At 37.6% G+C, this 25,821-nt stretch overlaps 1 protein-coding gene and 2 long non-coding RNA genes across 3 annotated transcripts in view; 1 reads left to right on the forward strand and 2 right to left on the reverse strand.

Annotated features, from left to right (window-relative positions):
* Window positions 1-5,301, reverse strand: part of LOC103673041 — a 13,837-nt gene extending 8,536 nt beyond the window's left edge. Inside the window, exons 1-2 of the long non-coding RNA XR_571289.2 lie at window positions 4,606-5,301; window positions 3,225-3,299 (exon numbers count right to left, since the gene is read on the reverse strand). This is a non-coding gene — a long non-coding RNA (uncharacterized LOC103673041). The remainder of the gene's footprint in view (window positions 1-3,224; window positions 3,300-4,605) is intronic.
* Window positions 1-25,821, forward strand: part of SAMSN1 (SAM domain, SH3 domain and nuclear localization signals 1) — a gene marked incomplete in the record, with an annotated part of 260,035 nt that overhangs the window by 229,654 nt on the left and 4,560 nt on the right. Inside the window, 6 exon segments of the mRNA XM_040621094.1 lie at window positions 1,348-1,419; window positions 5,729-5,875; window positions 10,131-10,260; window positions 12,751-12,902; window positions 15,897-16,103; window positions 18,064-18,214. Of these exon segments, the coding sequence (XP_040477028.1) occupies window positions 1,348-1,419; window positions 5,729-5,875; window positions 10,131-10,260; window positions 12,751-12,902; window positions 15,897-16,103; window positions 18,064-18,214 (859 nt within the window).
* The window catches only part of LOC121100397, a 47,160-nt gene continuing 34,388 nt past the window's right edge, over window positions 13,050-25,821 (reverse strand). The window contains exons 2-3 of the long non-coding RNA XR_005832148.1: window positions 21,747-21,875; window positions 13,050-13,771 (exon numbers count right to left, since the gene is read on the reverse strand). This is a non-coding gene — a long non-coding RNA (uncharacterized LOC121100397). The remainder of the gene's footprint in view (window positions 13,772-21,746; window positions 21,876-25,821) is intronic.

Below are 25,821 nucleotides of genomic sequence, written 5' to 3' on the forward strand. Positions count from 1 at the left end.
GGGGTGGCGAGTCAGCAAAAGGCGTTAATTGTGTCTAACACAGCCATCATCCTTGGGGCGATATTACGTATCACACTGTCTATCAAGCTAACCCCTTGTCACACGTCAGGATCTTTTTATTTCAGCTTATTTAAAAGGGAAACAAGGAGTTTTAAAGATAGCTGGTGGGGAAACATGACTGTAAGAGTGCTTGTAGGAACAAAGAGCCTTCCAAGCTGACTTGCACTAAACTGGGCTGTGACTTCTGAAAGGACAATACATGGTTTTATAAATTACTGGCTCCTGGTAATTTTCAAATTACCAGGTTATTTTTCAGTATCACCAGCTTATTCTGAATATATTAGAAACCTGGAATGAAATTAAATTCTTGAGATAGAACATATTCTTAGGATTTATTGGTATATAAAGGACATAACATCAGATATCCACCATTCCAAACAATGTATAAAATTAAATAGATAGCGACGAAATATCCATTTTTTGACTCAATGACTCTAAAGACTGTTGAATATGTATTTAGGAGAATCATTTACTTTGGAACATATCAGGAATTATTTATAATTACCTGCCTAGAATGAGTTACATAAGAATAAAAATTTAGCTTTGTAGGCAAAAAGTATCCAAGGGAACAAGTCTTCTATTAATATATTGAGCTTTTTCTCAAAACCAGTGAATGAAATTGACCCAGAGGTCTCATTGTAATTCCATGCTAAATGTGGACAAATTCAGTTTTACTTCCAACCTTAGACTGAGCATGCCTAAATGCTCCTTTTGATTTATTAATTTCTCTATGCGTATGCCTTCTTTTTCTGACACCAAGTAGAGCGTCTCAAATTAGATAAATGCATTTGTATTCGTTTTTGGTTTTTTGACCAATATGATCTTTATGACACATACCGGTGGATCTACTCAGATGTTTCTGTTTGTTTTGTTGTTGTTAGTTGTTTATTAGTTGGTTGGTTAGTAATCCATGTCATTCCATCATGGAAATTAGTTTGTGGCTAGCTCACTTCCAGAAGGCTTAGCTTAGAATTCATAGATCTTTCAGCTGCCATCCCCAAGAGCAGAAGTAACACTATAAATTGAAAATAATTTAATAGATTTTCTTCAGGGTTCTTAACACTATAACATAAAACTTATGAAGGCATTTTGTCAACTGTAAATATTATAATGTTAATAATAGTTATACCTTCAGTGCCGTTAGATATTCCAGAGAGAAGAGCTTTTTTAATCCTGTATTTGCAATATACTGATGCTTATTGAACCATAATCTAATATATTTAGCAATTTTATCAGTGAAAGTCACAAATCCTAAGTGTCCTTTCCTTTCTCTTTCCTATTTTATAGCGCAGCAGCAGTTTTGGGAATTTTGATCGTTTTCGGAATAATTCCATTTCAAAGCCAGATGATTCAACGGAGGTTAGTATTTTATTACAATTTTATGAATGTTATGCAAACACGTTAGGAAAAATTATGAAACCAATATTACTTTTGCAAAGCACAGTAAGAAAAATAAGTATATTTAAAAATCACAGTCTTGCCTATATTTTTGTAATAAACGAGCAAAGAACTACTTAGTACCTAATTATCATGCTGGGTATTTATAGTCAAAAGTTCTGTAAGGGGGCGCCTGGGTGGCACAGCGGTTAAGTGTCTGCCTTTGGCTCAGGGCGTGATCCTGGCGTTATGGGATCGAGCCCCACATCAGGCTCCTCTGCTGTGAGCCTGCTTCTTCCTCTCCCACTCCCCCTGTTTGTGTTCCCTCTCTCGCTGGCTGTCTCTATCTCTGTCGAATAAATAAATAAAATTAAAAAAAAAAAAAAAAGTTCTGTAAGAAGCCTAACATCAGGAAAAGCAGAACATGAACTTAAGAAAAGAGTGACAATTTAAAGTAACACAAATAAGCCCAAATTTCTGAGCATTTCCACCATAAAACAATATATGTTAAATTTTATGTAAATGGTAATTTCTTTAATTTAATTTAATGATTAAATGGCTTAGTTGTAAATTTGTCAAGGAGAACATATGGTTGCTCAATTGCACTCACACTTCTACCATATGCATTGAAATGTCTCATAGGTGACTATTACATTCACATTTGCCAACCATGAACACTTTAAATGTAGCTTAAGGAAAGCTTCCCATAAAATTAAGTCTATATAAAAATAATGGTAATAATAATACCTACATTTAATTGAACATTTATCGTGATACAAGCACGACACTAAACACTTTACCTACCTATAATCTAGGAACTATGAGTATTATTATGTTACCAATGAAAAATATATTTTGTTGAGTAAAATTAGTTCTAAAGTAGGGTTAATAAATGACAAAGGCAGAACTCAACATCTTGTCTGACTTCAAGTTTGCATTTCTGTTACATTGTCTCACAAATCATAGACCAACTGTGATGTGATTAATGCAAGGTTTAACAACTGATCAAATAGTAGAGGTGGGATATATATTGAGAAAACTAAAAACATATTATCACTGAACCTGATTAAGGAACTCCACATGTGATACATTTTAGATCAATAGGTTTTGGATCTAATGTATTTCTTAATTATTCATTCTCATTATTGTATGTTTATTTTTTTGTTTTTTTATAAAGAATTTTTCCTGTTACATTTAATTTCTCAACATACTTTTCAGATTCCTATGTGTATATGTCTATAATATTTTTAAATATTGGTATTTCAGTAATGGATATTCTAAACAAAAGAAATGAAATTAGAATGACATTTAGTATTACTTTATAAACATATCCATTAGTACACATATATGCGTGTGTGTATAATATATCCCCTTTTATACGTACGTATATTATTTATATCCCCTTTTATCTATTATATACACATGCATATGGATAAACCTGTAAATAGCTGTATAGTCTATCCACATTTATTTAGTTTTAAATAAGACAATATTTGTATATAAATAGTGAGAAACCCTATATAATTTCATTTCCAATTAACATCTTATATAAACCCTTAACTTTCCTTAATCACACATAGATTGTAGGTTCTACACAGTAGAATCTGTGATTTAGTATATAATTCTAGGGCTAACCTGTGACAGTAACTCAGGCTCATTCAGGTTCATTGATTAGTAATTGTGGCTTAGTAATTTGTGAAAGAATTTAGTGAACCTGAAAAAGTAGTTCGCACGTTTTTCAGCAATGCAGCATTCAGTCATTCAAAAAGTATTTCTTGAGCACTTACTTTGTGACAGGGTTTCCATTAGGCACTCAGAAATTACTGTTGCAATAATTGATGAAACTCTCTATTTCATGAAGCCTAAAGTATAGAGGGAGAGACAGATCTTAGAAAAGCAATAACAACTGTAAATAAATATCTAATAAAGTGATTTAGGCTCTGAAAGAGAACAGCATAGAAAAATGTGAAAGTTTAAAATATGCTGAAGTAGTTTCTTTGAAAAAATGATAGAAAAACCTCAAGTGTAAAATATTTGTGATGCTGGGGCACCTGGGTGGCTCAGTCGGTTAAGGGTCTGCCTTCAGCTCAGGTTGTGATCCCAGGGTTCTGGGATCCAGCGCCACATCTGGCTCCTTGCTCAGCGGGGAGCTTGCTTCTACCTCTCCCTCTGCCTGCCCCTCCCCCTGCTTGTGTGCTCACACGTGCGCAAGCGCGCGCGCATTCTCTCTCTGTCAAATAAATAAAAATCTTAAAAAATATATTTGTGATACTTTTTGAAGCTTAGGCAATCGTAATTTGACACAGATAGTAATAAAATAATATACTCTCTTGGTTTTGTTTTTGTTTTTTTTGTTTGTAATTTTACAGTGAATATAGAGCTTAAGTAGAAAGAAGAAAAAGGCTAACTTTAAAAATTTTAAGGCTTTCCAAGTTATATTTTATTTAGGGCTTTTGAATTAAGCAAAGAATCTTTGCCTTTTATAAAGATGTAGAATGTAGAAATGAATAAAGTTCAATAGAACTTAAATAGGCTGTCCATTCATGTTTATCATAGGCAATTTGGGGTAAAATATGAAGCAAAGCATAGTATTGATTAATAATTTTGTTAACCATGTGGTTAAACCTTCATATTAAGATATTCAAGGAGAGCCTGGGTGGCTTAGTCAGTTAAGCATCTCACTCTTGACTTCGGCTCAGGTCGTGATCTTAGGATTGTGAGACTGAGCCCAGTGCTGGGCCTGTGGGGAGTCTGCTTGAGACTCTCTCTCTCCCTTTTCCTCCGCCGCCCCCCCCCACCGCACATGCTGTCTCTAAAATAAATAATAAATTTAACAAAAATAAAAATAAAATATTCAAGTTCACTAAAGAGACGTTTCCCCTGTTTTTTTTTTTTTTTTTTTATATTCAGGAAGTATCTGTCTGCCCACCCATCAAGAATGGTGCGCAATGCTAGACTAGATGACCTTTAAGGGTCCTTTCTTGAAATCTAAGCTATTAAGGATATATAACCCAAGTAGGTCCTTCAAGAAAAAAAAAATCACCCCAAAGTTCTACATGAGAAGTTTTGCTTATTCAAAAAATATCAAGTGTTAGTTATGTTCCTGGAAGTGTTCTAGACATTCAGAATAAATAAACAATATAAAATCTTTACCCTCATGGAGCATACCTCATAGTGGGAGATGCAGGTAATAATCAAAAAACGTAGTATCAGGGGGCGCCTGGGTGGCGCAGTCATTAAGCGTCTGCCTTCGGCTCAGGGCGTGATCCCGGCGTTCTGGGATCGAGCCCCACATCAGGCTCCTCCGCTATGAGCCTGCTTCTTCCTCTCCCACTCCCCCTGCTTGTGTTCCCTCTCTCACTGGCTGTCTCTCTCTCTCTGTCAAATAAATAAATAAAATCTTTAAAAAAAAAAAAGGTAGTATCAGGTAATGTTAAATACTTAGAAGAATATATTCTATGTGAATTACACAAAGATTTCCATACTAACGGCTCGATCAAGTTCACATTTACTATTGCTTGAGAATGTGGAAAATCTGCATGGGATACTCACCAGCAAGAAGAAAAAACTGCACTTTCTCAGTGGATTTACTTAACTCCAAAACTTTTTTTGAAATGACCATTTCAATTTCTATAAGAATCCAGAGGATATTTTAATGCCTGTCCAGCATGAATACATGCTATAGCCTTTCTAAAGCCCCCAATAAAATAACTCCCATCTATGTAGACTTAATCACTCATTATGCCTGTCATTTAATTCTATTTTGCCCATCTCAAAAATGAGAAAAACCGGGGCGCCTGGGTGGCTTAGATAACGCGTCTGTCTTTGGCTCAGGTCGTGATCTCCAAGTCCTGGGATTGAGCCCCATGTCAGGCTCCTGCCTCAGCTGGGAGTTGGCTTCTCCCTCTGCCTCTCCCCCCTGCTCATGCTCTCTCTCTCTCTCCCTCTCTCTCTCTCTAATTAATAAATAAAATCTTTTTTAAAAATGGGAAAAACTAAAGCGGCTCTACTGTACAGCTATTTAAAGAATAAACTAAAATTCTCTTTAAAAATTTTAGATGTGAAGCTCGGGTCCTTTGACATCACAAGTTTTATTTTCTGAGTTTGTAACACATGTAACCAGCCTTGGGCAACTTTAAAAATATGTATTATACCCAGATTGAAGTTTTGGAGGCTGCTGTACACAATATATAGAAAGCCTACAAATTTGGAATCTTCTCTTTAATAATGTTTTCAGATCAATGATTTTTATTGCTTGATTATTCTGTCTTTTGTAAACAATTGTAACTAGGTGTATGAAGGGGAACCCATAAATGAAACTGGAGAACAAAATAGAACAAGTAATGGAGGAGGTTTAGGGAAAAAAATGAGAGCTATTTCGTGGACGATGAAGAAAAAAGTGGGTAAAAAGTACATCAAAGCCCTTTCTGAGGAAAAGGTAAGTGTACTCTGCTAATCATTTGTATTTTTCTATTAATTTTTTTCTTAAAATAGTCAACAGATTCTTCTTCTAGAGATAGAATTACTTGGTCCTTTAGGGAGGATTTCAGCATTTATTTTCTCTCTCAATAATTGTGCTCAGAAGTTAGATGGAAAAAAAATGTTATGACTCCTATGTTAATAGAGGAAAGGGAGGCTCAGAAAGGTCACCCGTAGTATATGGAGAACGGTATGTCATACGTTGTAACAAGCATCAGCACTTCATTTCTTTTTAATGCCAAATAATATTCCATTTTATACATAAACTACATTTTATTTTTCCTTTCATCCAGTTAATAGAATTTGAGTTGTTTTCACTTTCTGGCTATTGTAAATAATGTTGCTATAAATATCTATGAGTTTTGGTGTGGAAATATTCTTTTGTTTCTCTTGGGTATATGGTAGCTATCTGATATTTTGAGAAATTGGCAACCTGCTTCCCAAAGCAGTTGCATCATTTTACATTCCCACTAGCAACGTGTGAGGGTTCCAATTTCTCCATTTGCTCGCCAACACTTGTTACTGTCTTTTCGATGCTAGCCTTCCTAGTGGGTGTGAAGTGGAATTTCACTGTGGCTTTGATTTGCACTTCCCTGATGACTAATGATGTTGAGAATCTTGTCCTGTTCTTATGAGCCATTTGTGTATCTTCTTTAAAGAAACTCATGGGGCGCCTGGGTGGCTCAGTTGGGTAAGTGTCTGCCCGTATCTCAGGGTCCTGGGATGGAGCCTGCATCGGGCTCCCTGCTCAGCAGAAAGTCTGCTTCTCCCTCTCCCTCTGCCTGCTGCTCCCCCTGCTTGTGCACACACACACACACACACACACTCTCTGTCAAATAAATAAATAAAATCTCGAAAAAAATTTAAAAGATGTCTACTCAAATCTTTTGCCTACTTTTTAATTGGGTTATTTGAGGTTTTTTTATTGTTGACTTTTAAGCTTTTAAAAAATATATCTTGGATGCAAGTACCTTATCAGATATATGATTTGAAATATATATTTTTCCCATTCTGTGGATTGTATTTTCACTTTTTTGATCGTATCATTTGCAGCACAGATATTTATAATTTGATGAGCCCCATTTATCTTTTTATTTTTTTTGTCATTTGAACTTTTAATATTGCAACTAAAAAGCTATTGTTTAACCTAAGGTCACAAAGATTTACTCCTGTGTTTTCTTCAAGAGTTTACAGTTGTAGCTCTTAAATTTTGGTGTGTGATCTAATTTTACTATGGAGTGTAGTAGGAGTCCATCTTCAGTCTTTTGAATGTGGGTATCAAGCTGTCATAACACTAATTTGTTAAAAGGACAATTATTTTGCTATTGTCTTTTCTTGGCACCCTTGTTGAAAATCAATTGATAATAAATACATGGTCATAATTATATGGATCATAAATACATGGGTTTATTTCAGACTCTCAATTCTGTTACATTGATCTGTAAGTCTAGTCCATTCTCTTTTTAACCCACTTCAATAGGACTTCTATCCCCAGTAATTCATTAAAATAGTAGTTGTAATCGGTATTAACCTCTGTGTTGCTGAATTTACTGGTCACTTTTCTTACTTCTTACGTTACTTTTTTACGTATTTGACACAAGCGATGATTTCAATACATTTGAAACATTCTCTTTTCTTGGTTTCTTTAACTGAGCATTCTTCTGGCTTTCTCAGAGTTTCCTTTCTTGGCTTTGCTTTCTTTCCTGTCTCTAAATATTGAATCCTTCCAAGGCTCATTCCTAGATGCTCTCCTCAGTCTACTCTCCCCCTCAGTGATCTCATCTACTCTCATCACTTTGTTTTTCACAATTAATCTCTAGCTATGACATCTTATCTGTTGGACTTAACCAATTGTGTATTCAGTATCATCACGTATATGAATCTGTACATATATCTACACCCAATATCTATCTGGAACCCAATATATCCAAAACTGAGTTATTAATTCTCTATGCTCTACCAAAAAACATGTTTCTTGTCCAGTCTTACAGTAGTAATAGACAACATTGCCGTAACTCTAGATGCAAGGAAGGAAAGAAGAGAAGAGAAAAGAAAAGAATGGAACAGAGAAGAAAAGGAAAGAAAAGAAGGAAAGTAGGAAGGAAGGAAGAAGGAAGAAAGCCTAAGAACCATTCCAAATTCCTTTTTTCTCTCACTTTTCACACCAGTTCATCAGCATATCCTCTTGGCTCAAACTCCAAAATCTTATCTAAAATCCATAATTTCTCTATGTAAACTATTCCTGCTTTAGACCAATCAACCAACCAACCAAGAACAACTTCTTTTGCCTAGACTGCCACAATAACTACCTAATTGGTCGTCTTTCTTCCACTCTTTCCTCCATAAAAGCCATTCTCCGCACAGAAGCCAGAAAGATCTAAAGTGGAATTTAGAACGCATCACGCCTCTTGGTTAAAATTTTACATGCCTTCACAGTGCATTCCCTTACTGTAGTATGTTCATTCCAGTCCTCTGAGAAGCAGGTCCTAGGAGAGCAATGGACACACCAAAGATTATTGGAGAAAATGAATATAAAGGAGTGAGAAAGAAGAACTGGATAGGGGAAGTCTTCAGACAACAGTGCAAGTTTGACACCTGTGAAAGGACAGGAAGAAGGCTTTAGCCAGATTGGAAGATAATTCTTGAAAACTAATGAAAGTTTTCCATTAGAGGAGCCCTATATCCCACCAGAATGTACTCAAATGGTACACCCACTGTTTCAGTCATTGGCAGAGAACATGGCTTCCATGCAGACACAGTGGTGGATTCAGGCAGCTGGGGCTGTCAGTAAAGAAGGGTCTCGAAGCAAAAGATCTGAGTGACACATTTCCATGACCACCACACATGGTCTATAAAGCTCTTCCTGATCTGTCTACAGTCCACTTCTCTGAGCTCATTTCCTAACACTCTCCTTGTTTTTACTCAGTTCCAGCTACACTGGCCTGGTCTTCCCGCTTGTGACCCAAGCTAATTCTGAGTTTAGTTATTTTGTTCTTGCTGTTCCTTTTGCTTAGAAAACTGCTTCCAATTCTTCATGTAAGTTAAATCTTAACATTCGGGTCAAGAATTCAGAGCACATATTACCCTATAGAGGTTTTTGGAGGCTACTCTATCTAAATCAGCCAACCTTCCCCTAATCCTAATCCTAGTAGTTAATCCTTTCACATCACTTAGTTTTATTTCCTTCATAGCACTTATTCTCTGAAATTTTCTTTTCCATTTTGTTTACACACACCTCCCCAAACACTAAACACACACACACACACACACACACACACACACCCCCTAACACACTAAAATGTATCTTATTAGAGCAGGGACCCTGTTATCTTGTTTGCTATGGTATCCCTAGTTCCCAAAACAGTGCCAGGTACTTACAAGGTGTTCTCTAAACTTGTGTTGAATGACTGAGCAAATGAATAAAGGAATGGATAAAAGTAGAGAATCAAACTGAGTATATATCATATATGTATTCTGAAGTTTTATCGATGTTCAGAAATGCTCATAAATGAGGAATACTGAATTACATTTTGATGAATATTAAGAAATTTATAGGTTTTGTTCAATCTAAATATGGAAGACATTTGGGATGTTTTCAAGCAGATGTAATTTGTTTTGAAATTGTCTGTCTTTCCTAATTTTATGCAGGATTTGCTTTTCACTTGACTAGGTGTGCAAGCTCGGTATGAGATTTGTAAAGCTTCTTAGATAAGCTTTGCTTTAGAATTGCAAAATGTGCATGTTTTATTCATATCTAGTGATCTGGTAGGGTGCAAATAACTGACATGAAACAACTATGCAGAATTTAAACTTGTAATATCTGATCTCCAAGGATTAGTAATGGCGTTAAATAGATGATAAGGAGAACATGAAGGAATAAAAGTGCTTTAACAGAAGATAAAGCATAGATGTTAATAAATCTAACATTTCTGATTAAGTAGTCTCAATATGATATTCATCCTAATTTACAAAATGAACTATTATAATTTCATTTGAATTCCATAATGTGGCATGTTTCATCTAAAGAATTTTTCCAAGTATAACGTGTTTTGCTAGAAATTGAACTAAAGATTAATGACTCTCATATTTTATGCTGATGTATTCCTAAGTATTTTATTGCTAAAATATGTCTTGTTTGTTAAATCAGTGCACACAGTGAACATCTCCATGAAAATCAGTTCTCTGCACTTAACCTCTGATATGTTTTTCTGAAGGATGAGGAAGATGGAGAGAATGCCCTCCCATATCGGAACAGTGACCCAATGATTGGATCTCACACAGAGAAGGTCTCCCTCAAAGCCAGTGACTCCATGGATAGTCTCTACAGTGGGCGGAGTTCATCAAGTAAGCCTACGGAATAAGGGACAAGATCCTAATTGGGAGGGCTGAGTTAATTAAAAACAGGAGATTTTAACTATACAGAACAAACTGATGGTTACCAGAGGGGAGGTGGGGGGGATGGGTGACACAGGTGATGGGGATTAGAGAGTACACTTATCATGATAAACACTGTGTAATGGGGGGAAGTGTGGAGTCACTACACTGTACACCTGAAACTGATATAACACTGTATGTTAATAATACTGGAATTAAAATTTTAAAAAACAATAAAAAAAAAAAAGAAACACATTCAAATGAAAACCAGCAACAACAGATTTGATTCTCTAGGGCTTATCAAATTAGCAAAAGTTTCCAGCTACCTGATAAGAGGAAATAGTGAAAATGTAGGATTGCTGAATCGGTAGAGTTGCTGTTGTTTAAAATGATACACAATATATTCGAGAGAATTATGTATTATTTTGAAACTTTTAACACTGTAGTTGGCAGGGCTCTTAGGGATATGCCTCAAAATGATCATGCTGGGTGACTAAGTCTGCATCCCTAAAATAAAAATGTTTGCTTAGGAGAACTAGCATGATCTTGAGTCAAAATTTTTTAAATGACTTGACATATTCAGATAAATGATATCCTGTTCTCTGTCTCTTCTTCCCTCCTTCCCTTTCTTCATCCTTTCCTTTTTTCTTTATTCCTCCTTTTTTTTCCTCCATTCTTCCTTCCTTCTTCTCTTCTTCCTTCCTTCTTCCCTCCCCCCTTTCCTTCCTTTCTTTCTTCTCTTTTTTCCCTATCCTGTCCTCTCTCACTTTTTTCCTTCCTTCCTGTTCCTTTTTGCCTGAAGTTCTCTGAAAAGAGCAGGACATAGGCATCAATTCTGACATTTACTTTTTAGGTGTCCATCCAGCATTATTGAATAAAGAATGAAATACTATATAAGTATTAAATAGAAAGAATATCACCAATTGGGTGACAGAAAGGAAGCAGTCTGTGTTCAACAAGGATTTTCTAAAATCATTGTTTCTAAGAAGGAAGTCAGGTTTCAGTCACATTTCCTGCTACAATGTTTGGATGAAACTACTGGTACTGCAGGGTACCTTTTACCTTTTATGTGTACACCGTTATACACCCCTCTGATCTTTTCAGGGTTTTAAATGTTTTCTTTTTTTGCAAGGTTTGTTTTCCATTTCCTTTCTAATCAACTGCTTCTGTTATCTGAAGATAGATCACAAAGACCAGATGTTTCAGATATCCCGAATTTTATTCCTATTTTTCCTATTGGCTGAAGAAGAGTTATTGGGGGGGGGGGCGACTAATGTAGAAACATTTGAAGGATATATTTTTGCATGTGTGAAATTCAGATTTCATTAGTATTCACTTCTGCTGGAAGTTTTAAAATTCTAAATTGTAATGCTAAATGTGGGTAGAATTTCACTAACTGGAATGCACCATAAAAAGCCAGGGCCAGGGGTAGCCATAGAAGGGAAGGTGTAAGGAGATGGTGGCCCACTTAGCTGTTGTCATATGCAACTTAATTTCTGTGATTAAATGCAATTCGCCCTTTCTTACACTGGTACATATTCAATATGGAACATCTCTAAGGTTCTTTACCTTATTTCTGTAATCATTTGAATAAACAGTAGAGAAACCAGGGCTGTTTCGTCATTGAACAGAGCACTGAAAGGCCACACTGAAGGAGAAAGTGAGAGTAGTGGAGAGTGGTGAGAGTGGTGGAGAAACTGAGAGTTAACTTCCATTGGGAGCCATTCTTGTCCCCATCTTGCAGACAACAAAAATGGAATCTCTTTCTTTTTTCCCCTTGAGGTTCAAACTCAGAAAGGAAAAGGACCAGAGAACAAGGATTTGAAGCAATTTAAAAGGCCCAGTTTAGAAAGTTTAGAACCACTTGGGAGTACAAACACTGGAACACACTTTCTCTTTCCTTCACATTCACACAAGCCAAAGTGCTACCTTTAATGCATAGCGATGTTCCTTCAGAATGGCTTTCGGTGCATGATAGGATGTGTGGGAGAGCATTCTAGCTACATTGTGATACGTGTAGAGGGAGCCCTGTAGTCTTAGGCTTTGATCACTTGTGATCAGTGGCACACAAAGATCAAACTGCTGCTGCAGGTTTTGGTTTTTGTTTACAGGTACAAAATTAATTGTCTGGCCTAGACGGGGAGTTAAGTCTATATTGTCTGCCTCTTCAGCAAGTGTTCAATGCTCAAATACTGTGCTTCTAGATCAGATCACACAGGGTGTTTGGGTTAGTGGTTGAGGAAAGAATGGTCAGAAAGTTCAGAAATGGCTCAGAGGACAGAGGTCACCGATGGAGAATGACTGGGAGGCAGAACAAGTAAGACTCCAGCGCTTAGAACCCTCTCAAAGGGTTGGCATCCAGTGCTTCAGCATTATCCCTGCTTAGCTCTATCCAGACAATGGTTCAGAATGTTATGAACCTTCGATGAGAACTGTTAACCTCAGCTCTGCTTCCATCAGGTGGAATAACAAGCTGTTCAGATGGTACCAGTAACCGGGATAGCTTTCGACTTGATGACGATGGCCCCTACTCTGGACCGTTCTGTGGCCGTGCCAGAGTACATACTGATTTTACACCAAGCCCCTATGACACCGACTCCCTCAAAATCAAGGTGTGTGCACATCATATCTGCATTCTGTATGGTCTGTCTAGCACTGGTTGTATAAGCTGTGTCAGGAAGTGCAAGCAGTGGGAACTCAGGGGGTGGGGGGAGTGAGTGTGCTCTTCCCACCTGTAGAACTGAGGACTGGGTTACTGGGGCAAGGATTTGAATAAAACACTCGAGGTGGGATAGGGGAATCGGTCTGTTGAGGCTATATATAGCACAAGTTGCTGTTATGTGGATAATGCAGAATCCAGGCCTATCAGGGGAGAAGAAATTGTCTACATTTTTCTGAAAACCAAAAGCCTCACAGGTTACTGGAGGTGCCCAGCTTTCCTGATACTTGCTGGAGTAAAAGGAGGGAGAGAAAAGATGGCGATATCAGGCAAGAGCCCCTCACAGCAACTCCCTTGGGAACCAGACTTGGCTGGGCAACTTCAGTGCTTAAGTTGGTTGCTGTGAATAACCAGATTATCTTTCTCCCAATGATGTTCCCTCCTGAATTCCCTCTTCTTTACTCTTATTCCCTGTATTCATTTTCTTTTTCTGTGTAACAAATTTCCACAAACTCAGGGACTTTAAATAACACAAATGCATTACCTCACAGTTCTATAGGTCAAACATTTGGTCATGGCCCAGCTTCATTCCCTGCTTAAGGTCTCACTGGGTTGAAATCAAGGTGACAGCTGGGGCTGTAATCTTACCTGGGGCTCAGGGTCCTCTTCCAAGCTCACGGCTATTGGCAGAATTCAGTTGCTTGTGGTTGTAGGACTTAGGCTCCTGCTTTCTTGATGGATATTGTCTAGGAGCCACTCTCAGACCCATGAGGTTACGAGCCATGGTCCTCTCTACAACATGGCAGTTTGTTCCTTCAAAGCCTGCAGAAGAAAAGCTCACTCACATTTCAAATCTCTTTATTTTTAAGAGCTCCTACCTGAGAAAGTCAGAAACAACCAGATAATCTCCCTCTTGATTACAAAATTAACTAATTTGGGACATTAATTACATCTCCATAATCCCTTGTGCCATATAATACAACATAATCATGGGTGTGAAATCCATCATTTTCATAGTCCTACTCACACTAGAGGGGAGATGCTGTTGCAATTGTACAAATAGAAGGCTTGGTGCTAAATATTTTACACATGTTAAATTATTCCTTTTAGTAACACAAACTGATATAGCTAAAAGGACAGAAATTACGACTTTCCTATACTATCAACACCAAGCCAATGGTAACCAGTAATTATAAGTTATGAAGTATTGATGTTATTATTTAGCATTTGAGGCACTCTGTTCTTCTCCTTATCCCTTCCATTGTAACAAACCAGAGTGAGCTCAGCAGGAGACTGAGGAAAACATTATTTTCCATGGTTAGCTCCTCAGTCGTTTCTGTGAAATGATTTGAAGTCTAAGTTCAAGTCTTGGGGAAAGAATATTTGTAGCCTAGTAACCATTGTTGGGGGAGGGTGTAGAAGGGAATAAATCGAACACATTTTGACTCAGGAGAGCTTTTCGCCTTCCCTATGATACCATGCCAGTGCCCCCACCACTTGCGCAGCCTAAGGTGATATTTGTAGAGCTCTTGTAGGACACAATAAGAATCCCATAGTCACCACTGGAATGTATACTTTTTTATAAGTTTAGAGGATAATAGGCTGGATGCAGCAGAGAGCTCCCATGCTTAGAAACTTCCCCGAGAGTTTCTGGGGATTTTCTGGGTCTGCTTAGCTGATACCATCTAGCCCAGGATTTGATTCCCCATAGTTAAAGGCAGGAAGAACCAGGGGAACAGCTCATAGGGTCAGACAGGCAGATGATCACAAATCAAAAAGATCAAATCTTTTAATCACATTGAATCCTACTATTAAAAATACAATGTATGTGTTAGGTGGAAAAGTACACATTCATAAAGCCTGAGGAAAAAACATTTTTAGTAGCAGACTTGATGTTTTGTTTGTTGGAGGGTAGACCCCTAAAATGGCAACAATATCAGAATCTATAATGTCCTCTCTGGGGTAGAAACTTATGTCTCAAAGGAGGAAATATGACTTTTAAATGTAGGTACTGTATTTGCCTAGAAATCAATTTTCTTTACAAAGAAGAACCCCTGGGGGTTTTCTACTCTTGCCAGTAACTGGCAGCCTGTAGCCAATTAGAGTCTTAGATGTGAATAAAGAAAAAGACAGACTGCTTTGTCCATCCTAATGTGCTCCATTCATACTTCAATCCAAACTTTGTCATGAAGCTCAATCTAAGTATTATCTTTTCTAAAATAATTCAGTAGCATCATGTGTCCTCAGTGCACACACATGATTTTGTTCCATATTTAGATACAGGAAGTTCTTAACAGTTTCATTATTTTAGATGAATGCAATACTTTAGATGGTTTAGTTTTTACTGTAGATAGGTTTTTCAGATGAACTAGAAGCATGGACAGAGAGAGATTTCTTTTTCTTCCCCTTCCACATTTGGGAGCCCCTCCAGGAATGGTGGCTTGAGTTTTGCTCTGTTATCTATTGCTTTGACAAGATGAATGAAGAGAGCATCATTTTTGAGGTCAGACAACTGACTGCCATGAGTTCTGGGAAGTTAATGTTTGCATTTCTTTTCTATAATATTTAGAGTTATAAAGATACCTTGTATATGTACCTACGAAGTGTGTCATGGGCATAAAATGACTCACTCTCTGCAGAAGGATTTTGTAAATTCCACTGTGCCTTACAATTATGAGTTCATAAATTGATATACCAAAAACATAAAGATGTCATCAAATGCATGTAGGAGCTTTTCTACAAGCTTGTTGAAGTGTTCTTCATTATTACTAGCAAATAGTTCCCTTGAACTTTTAAAAGAAATTTTCTCTTAGATTTATTCTGTTATCAGTAACCCCCATTATCATATTCCCTCATTATTCTAATTTTCTATGATTCCATTCTTTCTACTAATTGTCATAGCACCAAAGTTCTCTGAAAACTGATTGGTATATTTCTTCGTCTTTAGAAAGGAGACATCATAGACATTATCTGCAAAACGCCAATGGGGATGTGGACAGGAATGCTGAACAATAAGGTGGGAAACTTCAAATTTATTTATGTGGATGTCATCTCTGAAGAGGAAGCAGCCCCCAAGAAAATAAAGGCACACCGAAAGAGTGGAAAGGAAAAACCCAAAACTCTGCAGGAGTTCTTGGAGAGGATTCACCTTCAGGTTAGCAAACCTGTGGCCTCTTTGATCCTGGTGGCGTCTGGATGGAACAATTGAGGAGAATGGATCAGTGTTGGTCCAGCGGTAAAAAAAATACGGGACTTACAGCCAAGGAAAATCTGTTTTCCAAGAAGACTTCTTATTTCTCCTTTATTACTTCTATTACACAAGGACAGGTCTTGATATAACCTCCCTTGGACTAAACTCTAATGATACTTAGCAGTGACAGTAGAGATTAATGTTGAGAAAGTGCAGTGAAAAATGAAAAATACCTCGGAGACTAAAAGGTCCAGAGAAAACATGTAAATGAGAATGATAAAGAGAGTATGAAGAGTAAAGGTAAAAATCCAGAGAACTGAAAGGAAATATGGAAAGAAAATTGCATTTTCTGTAGGGCAGAGATCAAAAGCAAGTCAAGAGAAGATAACTAAATATAATTGTTTCAAAAGCAGTTTGTTAGGAAATAGTGATCATTAAGCCCCCATGATGATTATGTTAAGGAAACTGTGTGTCTATATTTATAATCCAATTATTTTCTTGTTATATTAGCAAAATTTTTATGAATTATCTACCTTGTTAAATGGTGTGTACATACAATTTACCTAGCCTCACTCAATTTACTGTTTTGCAATCCATTTCTAATATTAATGCAGCAGTACTTTGATAGTTTTCGAAATTCATCAAGGCAATAGCCAATTAAACTTTCCTTAATTGTTTCTCCTGAATTATCTAGTTATGCTCCTGTCTGTAGACACACTACCCAGGCCTTCCTATATTACTTTCGGTGCCCCTCAGATGGGGTTCTGCTTGGATGAAGTACAAAGTTTAAAACCTGCTTCTTCTTTTTGTTTGCTCGGTGACCTATGAGAAAACCAAGGTCTAAGGAAGTGGAATAACTTATTCAAGAACCCACAATCAGATGGTTATGTCAGAATGGGGATTTTGGTTTCTCCGTTCTAATTCAGTGCTCCTTCTAAGAGACATTATTTTTAAAAGAAGTGGTACTTTTTCTTTCTCTCTCTCCCTCTCTCTCTCTCTCTCTTTTTTTTTTTTTTTTTTTTTTTGGTAAAAAGGGGCTGGTAATTATTCCTGATTACTTAAAACTTTTATGCTGCTTCTTATTCAGTTTTGGTAACCAAACTAAGGATATTGAAATTATGATCAAGTAAAATGGAAGGAAGTTTTGAGGAAGTTGTAAAGCATTCAACTTCACTTTGCATTTTTATTCTGTTAGAGAGAACAGAGGTTACATAAATAACATACAGACCCAGAAATCAGAAGCCTATGAATTTTAAATTAATATATATTGATGCAAATGATGGACAAACTATACATGCTGAGAAAAGAAAACAATACTTTTCCCAGCCATGGTGCTTTTATGCTTAATAAAATCTTTTAATTAAATAGAAAGTCTGGAATTCCTTAGGTTTATATAATGACTTTCACCAAATGCTAAGACTATTTTTCGTGCCTCTCTCAAATTCATTTTTTAAACTATCCCAAGAAGTTAGTGAGGGTAAATTATTTTTGCAAGCCAGCAAACAAGAAGAGATGTAGCTTCAGAAGTATTACTATAATTACTCTTGTAGAGGCATTTTATTGATAGACGTAAAGACACGGTAGCTTTGTCAATTGAGCTATTTGAGAAGTGAAAAAGTGCCAAATGGGATGAATGATCCAGCTATATAATTGATCCATGATTTAGCACGGCACGGCTTAAGGTAATTATTTCTTCTTTACATTTGTCCTTCCAGAAGGTGAGAATTCTCCAACATACTCTTTTGAATGCCCTAGAGTTCGTGTGAGGAGAACTAGTACAAAGTAAAATAAAATTAAGCAAAAGTTCTGTCGGTGACTTTGGTTTCTATATGCACTTCTACACTTTCTTTAAACTTGAAGAGAACTAAAAATAAAATATTTGAATCTGACTAGTTTATATTATACATATTTCTCCCCCCCATAGGAATATACCTCAACACTTTTGCTCAACGGTTATGAGACCCTGGAAGATTTAAAGGATATAAAAGAGAGTCATCTCATTGAACTAAACATTAAAAACCCAGAAGACAGGATGAGATTACTATCAGCTGCTGAAAATCTCCTTGATGAAGAAAGTAAGTGTGCACACCTACTTTTCTCCCCAGCTGAAAATCACAGCTCAGTGTAAATAGTAAAGTTATTAAAAACAAAGCCCCAGTCTTATTAACAGAGAATCCTATAAAGCATTCTTTCCCATAAAATACATATTTGCTTATATATTTGGAAACAACAACTCTGGTCAAGTCTATAATTGGGAAGAGAACTTTTTTTCCCTTATTGGACTCAGAAAATGAAGGGACTTTTCTGGGCATCTCATTTAGATTCTGCAGAGCTATTAATTTACACACAAGTGGATGTCTGCATTCCCAAAGACTGAGGGAGTTAGAGACATATATTAAGTGACAGCATGAGCCATTAGTGAGAAATGTCACATACAACTTCTGTAGGACAGCGCGGAGCATGACTCTAAGCTAATGAGCCTTCGCGCCACACAGGAAAATTCATTTCATTACCATATAGTCACATCTTGTGTGTGTTTATAGGATTCTTTCAAAACGTTAGAATAGCTTGCAAAAATATTCAGCACTCACTTTTATTATCTGAGCTGGTTCTCTGTGTTTGTAAGTATAAGCCGAAGATGCAGTAATGCAGGCACATTCCCTCACCAGCTGGGTTTGTAAAGATAGGATAGCTTTTGTTTTCACAGTTGCCCAATCTGAACACTCCTCTTACTAAATCTGGCCAGGCTTCTGAAACCCTGAGCTCCGGATGTACCAAACTCCACAAGGAGTATTTTGTAAGGGAGAAAGAGGGATGTAGCGACTTTTAAAGATGAAAAAGAACTCAGATCATCTAATCCAACTTTCTCTTTCAAAAATAATAATACTCATAATCATTAGCTACTTTTTTTTGAACACGTTCTCTGAGTAAAACTTTGAGCCAAGATCTTTACATGTATTATCTTCTCTAATGTGCTCCACAGTTTTGTGAGTTAGACAGTACTGTCCCATGTTTATAATGAGGAACTGAGAGAGAGGTAGCTTGTCCAAGCTCACACACAGTAGATTGTGGAGAGCCAGGACCAGTGCTGGCGATGCTACTCGACTTTCTACAAATCACAGCCCAGATGGAGAGCAAGGAGGAAAGTTGTATTTAGGACCCAGGCCTCCTGACTCTCTCTTAGTAGGTTTTCCTACATCCTGTCTCGTATGCTCCAAAATGGGTATAGTCGCACAGCACGTGTTTATACGCTGGCCTTTTATCTCGTAGGAACAAATGTACTTTTTTGGAAACTGCATCTCACTTTATTCTCACTTGCTATCTTGAGTTTGCATAGATCTTCATCCTTTTCAAAGAGCTTTCACGTGTAAGACTAATTTGACACCTGCAGAATTTCTTTCATTTTAGGCCCAGGTGTTTATATTGAAGTTGTGGGGGCTGGGAGAGAGGGATGAGGTCACAGAGGCAGACAAAGGTCAACCTTAAGAGAGTAGCCAATTCACTCAATAGTACGAGCCAAAACAAAGCTGACCCGAGTAAGCTGATGTAGCGGTATCTCTGGGGTAAAGGAGGCAGTTTCTTTCACATCTTGTCATTTCAAAACATGGCTCCTCACTAACTAATGTTAGGCTAAGAAATAGATTTTGTAGATTTCTTGGAATTGATAATGTTCAGTATCATTGTTAATACCCTCCAGAATAATGACCCTGAAGTGGAGGGAGGGAAAAGGGTATTTTTTGAGCACTTATAAATACATTGCTTTTCTTCTGTAATACCATCCATATAGGTATTTTGTCCATTTCACAGATGAGAAAACATTTCAGAGATGAATTTCAAAGAGGCCAAAAACAGCGAGATAAGTAGCAGAGCTGAAGTTTTAATCAAAAGCGGCCTGCTATAAAAATCCAAGTTCTTTCTTCCACACATGCAAACTGGTAAATATAGAAAGAACAATGAATATCTGAAAATTGAAGCTTTCTACTATGCCAATTTTCTCAGGAGCGTCAGTTCAGTTTTCCATCTCAGAAAGTGGAAGTTAATACGTAAGTGAGAACAGAAAATTTGCAACAACATTACTGCCTGAAAGGTACAAGACAACGATGGCTGCATTGCAACAGGGCTGGTGAACAGGAAGGGTGAGAGAGCCTGGGTGAGAAAGGTCTTCAGCCATAAACAGTGCTCTCAGTCTGGACCCACAGCGGGAAGATCAGCCCAGTGCTGTAGGCTTGGGCCGTGTATGGTGCCCACTTAATTTCTTCATCCCACCTCCCTCATCCCCCCTCTACTTTCTATGTTAATGAAAGAACAATGATGTATAGATAACATCATATGAGAGCTAGGTGTAATCTGAAAAACCATCTGACCCAAATGCTTTCTTTGCAAGACGGGGAAACTAAAAACCAGAGTAGCTAAGTAACGTTCTCAAGGTCACAAATCTAAACCCAGTCTCTCACATCTATTAGAAACACATTCTGCTATGCCCTGGAAACAAAACACAGTATATTCAAAGCATGATATAAAAAAGTACAGATCCCCCAAATTATTTCCCTTATAAGACCTTAGAAAATGATATTTGAAGGTCACTAGAGGTTGATCATTTAATAATAGCCAGTAACATTCAACATACACACACTGAGCCAAATTCTGGGGGATGAAAAATAGAAAAAAATGCCGATGCAACCAGTGTTTGTTGTCAACACACAGCCCTGAGATTTTTCTTATTTTAATCTTACGGTCTAAAGTCGTACTAGAATATACATGTCAGAAAGATGCATACTGCATGTTAGGCCATTCTGACTGAAAGCTATTTATCTTATATGAAACTGCTTTGCTCAAGAAATAAAGAAGAATGACTTCTATTTGTTGATAAGATGGTGAGTTCTGATGATTCGGCCGTGCTGCTGCATGCATGCGTATTTTTACCTCTTCTCTACTCTGTGACTCCTATCTCCTTCCACCATGCTGACGATTAAAGGCAGAACCTTCATGTACCTTGAATGATAAAGACCTTGAATATATGGTTGTATAAAACTAAGATATATTAAAAACAAATGCATGTCACAGTCATAGGTTAAAAATAGTTAGCTTTGTGTGTGTGTGTGTGTGTGTGTGTACGAATGGAGCATATGCAAATTGGCCAGGATTTTATGTATGCATTTTATCTTGATCACTGAATATAGTCAGTTTGGGAATTGTTGATAAATTCCTAGTTTAAAGCTTCAATGCTTCTTAGATTAGGAACTGGAAAGTTTTACCTTCCTAACCCTTCACTATAAAAATTGAAGAGAGTGGACACCTGTTTTGAGAACAAGAGTTAAAACTTTGAGATGATGGAGGGAAAACTACAAGCCCGATGTGAGCCTTTAATACATCTAGAGAGACCAAGAGGCTGGGGGGAGTGGGACAGGGACAAAAACAGAAATCTAATACTTGGAGCAAACAGTTTTCCTTTTTTCTTAGGCCAAAATAGATAGCGTTGTACCCACTCTGACCTTGAACAGGTAAACTGGATTAAACTTTTCAGGTCCCCGCTGGACAGGGGGTAAAGGCGTTTCTCCTACAAGCCGATAGAAGGGCCGGTGAGCGGTGTTATGATTACAGGATTACCTCTGGAGGAGGATAACGACTTCGGGGTTCTGCAGTCCCGCCAAGGCCAATACCGAGATATTCTCAATTTGCTCCCGAGTTGCATTAGAACTGAGCAGAATTAGGTCACTGGCACCCTCAGCTGGGAATCTAGATGAGGTTAAAAGGAGAAGGAAAACTAGGGTGAGACTCGGCTTTTGAAGAAGCAAAAGAGCAGAATCTGTTTATTTGGTGCACATTAGGATTTCTCTGTTTATCATCTGAATTTTAAAATGGCTTGTTTGCTTTGAATAAAGATTCCCAGTAAGAATAGAGAGAGAGAGAGAGAGAGAGAGAGTGTGTGTGTGTGTGTGTGTGTGTGTTGTTCATAAACACAACCTTCAGGATCCCTTTGCCTTGCTAATAAATTCCTCTTGCAAATAATCAGAGAGTTAACTGCTATTTATAGTAAATATTTTCTCTTTATTCTGAACCTGTTCCTCTTTTCCCACATTTAGAGGCACTTTGATGTGTCTTAAAAGTGTGTCTATGAGAATGTGTACAATTGTCCTCAGGGAAAGCGGGTGATGGAAATATCTTGTTCTCCATGTAAGCACAGGAATAATTAAATTTTAAATTGGAGGGAAAAAAAAAACCACCTAGTAACTAAATAAGCAAACTGTCCTAGAAGCTGTGTATCGCATATTTTAGGTACCTGCAACCTTTGTGTGCAGTGCTCAGTGAAGAGGAAGGGGGGAAGGGTGGGTTGTGTGCCAGGCTGTTGGCACCAGCTGTGGTCACAGCAGCTCCACATTGCTCAACTATCCCCAGTTGTGCCTTCCTGCCTGCCTGCCTACCTGCCCAAAATGACGCAGGGCAAGAGGCACGTCCCAGCCAGGAGCCTGGAACACGAGCTGCCAGCAGGGGAGATTTGCAGTTATGCCAAGCAGCAGTCCAGCAGTTGGCCTGACAGCGTGCCAGGGTAGCCTGGTGCCCTGGCCCCTGACATGCATGCCTGGTGTTTCCAACCCACTTGCCATATGATTTGAATCTAGATTCAAGAAAGGTACAGCTTTTAAGAAATACAGGCTAACCATCCACATATACACAGAAGAGAAGGCACAAAGGCATTTGACTTTATGTATTTATAAATATGTATTTAATATATATTTCTAGGTACAGCCGTTTAGCTTTATGCAATTCAATTTCTTCAGGTTTCTTTTTGGATTTCCTTCCCCGCTGAAGATTTAATTGACGATCAATGCCATATTCCATATAATACAAAAAATGACAAAATGAAATGTAAACATTTTTAGTCTTCTGTCAGAGAACAGCGCCCAGAGTTGAGAGTCCATAGAATTTTCACCTCGGTCGTCTAAGGCACGTGTAATGTACTTGTTTTCATATTGCACTACGACTGTGTACTAGGCATGACTTTGTAATGACTACCCTGGTCAAACAAGACTGAATCCTCTGTTACCAGATGCCTTCCCCAAAGGCCCTCGTTCTGTGCTTTGCATTGAGTAGACGGGTTATAGATGCTTGTAGAATGAAAAACAAAAACAACAACAAATGCTTGTAGAATGAATTAACGTTGAGGGAATGAAGAGATTGGTAAATTATAAGGAAGCTTTTTTCTGATTATAAAACTTTAGTCCCTAGCAATCCCACCTCACAGATAAAAGTTTTTGTAGTAGGCAGATGAGTGTTGGTATGTGTTGTCAAGATATATGTTGTGTATATGTTCACTGTGTGTGCATGTGTATATGCAAGAGTGTAAATGAGTACATTTCTAGAGGAACAATAATGTAAAAACTGTCAAAGTTTGAAATGTGCATACTTTTGTATCCAGAAATTCCAGTTTTAGAAATTTGATGAACTTCAACACACAACTGCAAAAAAATGCTAGCTAAACTACTACTACTTTTGGTTAAGGGTGAACTTCCATCAATAATTGATATGTTAAATTAACTAGTATATGCAAACAACAAGGTACTACGAAGATATTGAGAGAATGTAATACATACTGACATAAACATATGTTCAAAAGGGGCACCTAGGTGGCTCAGTCAGTTAAGCGTCTGCCTTTGGCTCAGGTCATGATCCCAGGGTCCTAAGATCAAGCACCACGTCGGACTCTCTGCTCAGTCTGCTTCTCCCTCTCCCGCTCCCCTTGCTTGTGCCCTCTCGCTCGCTCACTCTCGCTCACTCTCTCTGTCAAATAAAATCTTTAAAAAATATATGTTCAAAACATATTAAATGGTAAAAGCAAATTGTAGATCAGTAATATGCAGGGTAACCCTATTTTTGTCAAATCATAATTTTTAAAAATAATGAAATTAGGTTATTTTTCACCATCTCAATAATTTAATCTACAAGAAAAATGAAACTGATTTTCCACAGCTCCTAAAGAAGCAGTATATAATGATAGTTTTTAATCTTACTTAAAATAGTCTTAACAAAATGTGTCCAATATGACAACCCAACCAAGGGTAACTACTTCCTGGGACCAAAGCCTTCCATAGGGGTGTCTGGTTGGGCAGAGTGGCAACCGTGCTGATGCTGAGCAATTAGACCTCAGATGAGTGTGCCTCGGCCTTACTGAGGCAGGCAGCATGGTGCACGGGGGGCTGCTGTGAATGTGAGTGCAGAGACTCACTCCCTGGCCCACATCTTATCAGAACGTACACTATGCTGTTAAGATGCAAAGAGAAGTCTTGCAAAAAGAGGGAGCATCATTTCAACTCCTATTCCCTCATGGCCTCAGGAAAACAAGTGTGTTATTCCATGAAGGGATTCCTGTTTTCCATTTGTTGTTTTTCCAAATGTAGGTTAGAATTCAAATGACATGAATACCAAAAGGTCATTATTATAAAACTAGCACATTCAGGTAATTTAAGGATGTGCCTAAGATGAAATCAGAAATAACTAAGAGTTGTGCCATATTGTCTATTCAGTGTTCCTCCTTGGACAACACTGCCCCAGGACAAATAAATGCAGCCGTAGATACCTGGAGAATGCCTGAGTTTGGTTCTCAGTGACTCAACTGGGGCCCCAACATGAAGCTGAGGTTTTGAGCCATGCTCGGAGAGGCTGACTTAAGCTTGGTTTGTCCTCTTTGGAGACGGCACCAATAGAGAAAAAGGGGACCATAATTCAAAGAGCCAAGAGGTATCTTCATTTGAATTTCAACAAAATTTCTTATTTGATCTTTAGTTCCTACTTCCTTTAATTAATCTAAACATCACATTCTTTTTATTTAAAAAAATTGTTTATTGAGCACTTTCATTGGCCAGGCATATTCTTATGCCCTGTAGATTGCATTATTTTATAGTACCCAAAAGAAACAGAAGCCCAAAGAAACAGAAGCTTCGTACCTAAGGCACACAAGACAATAAGCAAAATCTGGAATATTTGGGTGAAGAAAGTTGAGAAAGAAACCTATGTGAATATAGGCAGATTTCTCTCTTTAGTATATGAGAACTTTTTCCCAGAACTAGGATTTAGTTTGAATTCCTTAAAGCTTTCTTCACTTTTAGTATAATTGAGATTGCCTATACTTAATTAATTAAATGTCACAATTCCAATAGAATTATTTTATGAATAATTATATTAGCTGTCTTCTGTTTTAATCACCATGCCACTTTTTTTTTTGAAAGGTTTTATTTATTTATTTGACAGAGAGACAGCCAGTGAGAGAGGGAACACAAGCAGGGGGAGTGGGAGAGGAAGAAGCAGGCTCCCAATCGAGGAGCCTGATGCAGGGCTTGATCCCAGAACGCCGGGATCACGCCCTGAGCCAAAAGGCAGACGCTTAACGACTGAGCCACCCAGGCGCCCCCACCATGCCACTTTTTATCTTTATCGATGACTATCTTAAAAGGTTGAAACGTGTGCTTTACACAATTCCATAAAAATTTTGGTAAGAAATAAAATATTTTCATATTCAAATTAGTTCTTTATGACAAAATATTTCCTAAATAATTTTCTCGCAACATAATTATTTTATTTTCATTAGAGTACAGAAATGTTTGGGCTGCTTTCTGGCCTTCTGATTATGCCTGCTGTTAGCTGGCAGCAATAAGAGACACCCTTTTTCAAATTATTTAATAATTCT

The sequence above is a fragment of the Ursus maritimus genome, unplaced genomic scaffold (assembly GCF_017311325.1).
Source record: "Ursus maritimus isolate PB19 unplaced genomic scaffold, ASM1731132v1 scaffold_4, whole genome shotgun sequence".
Classification (NCBI taxonomy): Eukaryota; Metazoa; Chordata; class Mammalia; order Carnivora; family Ursidae; genus Ursus; species Ursus maritimus.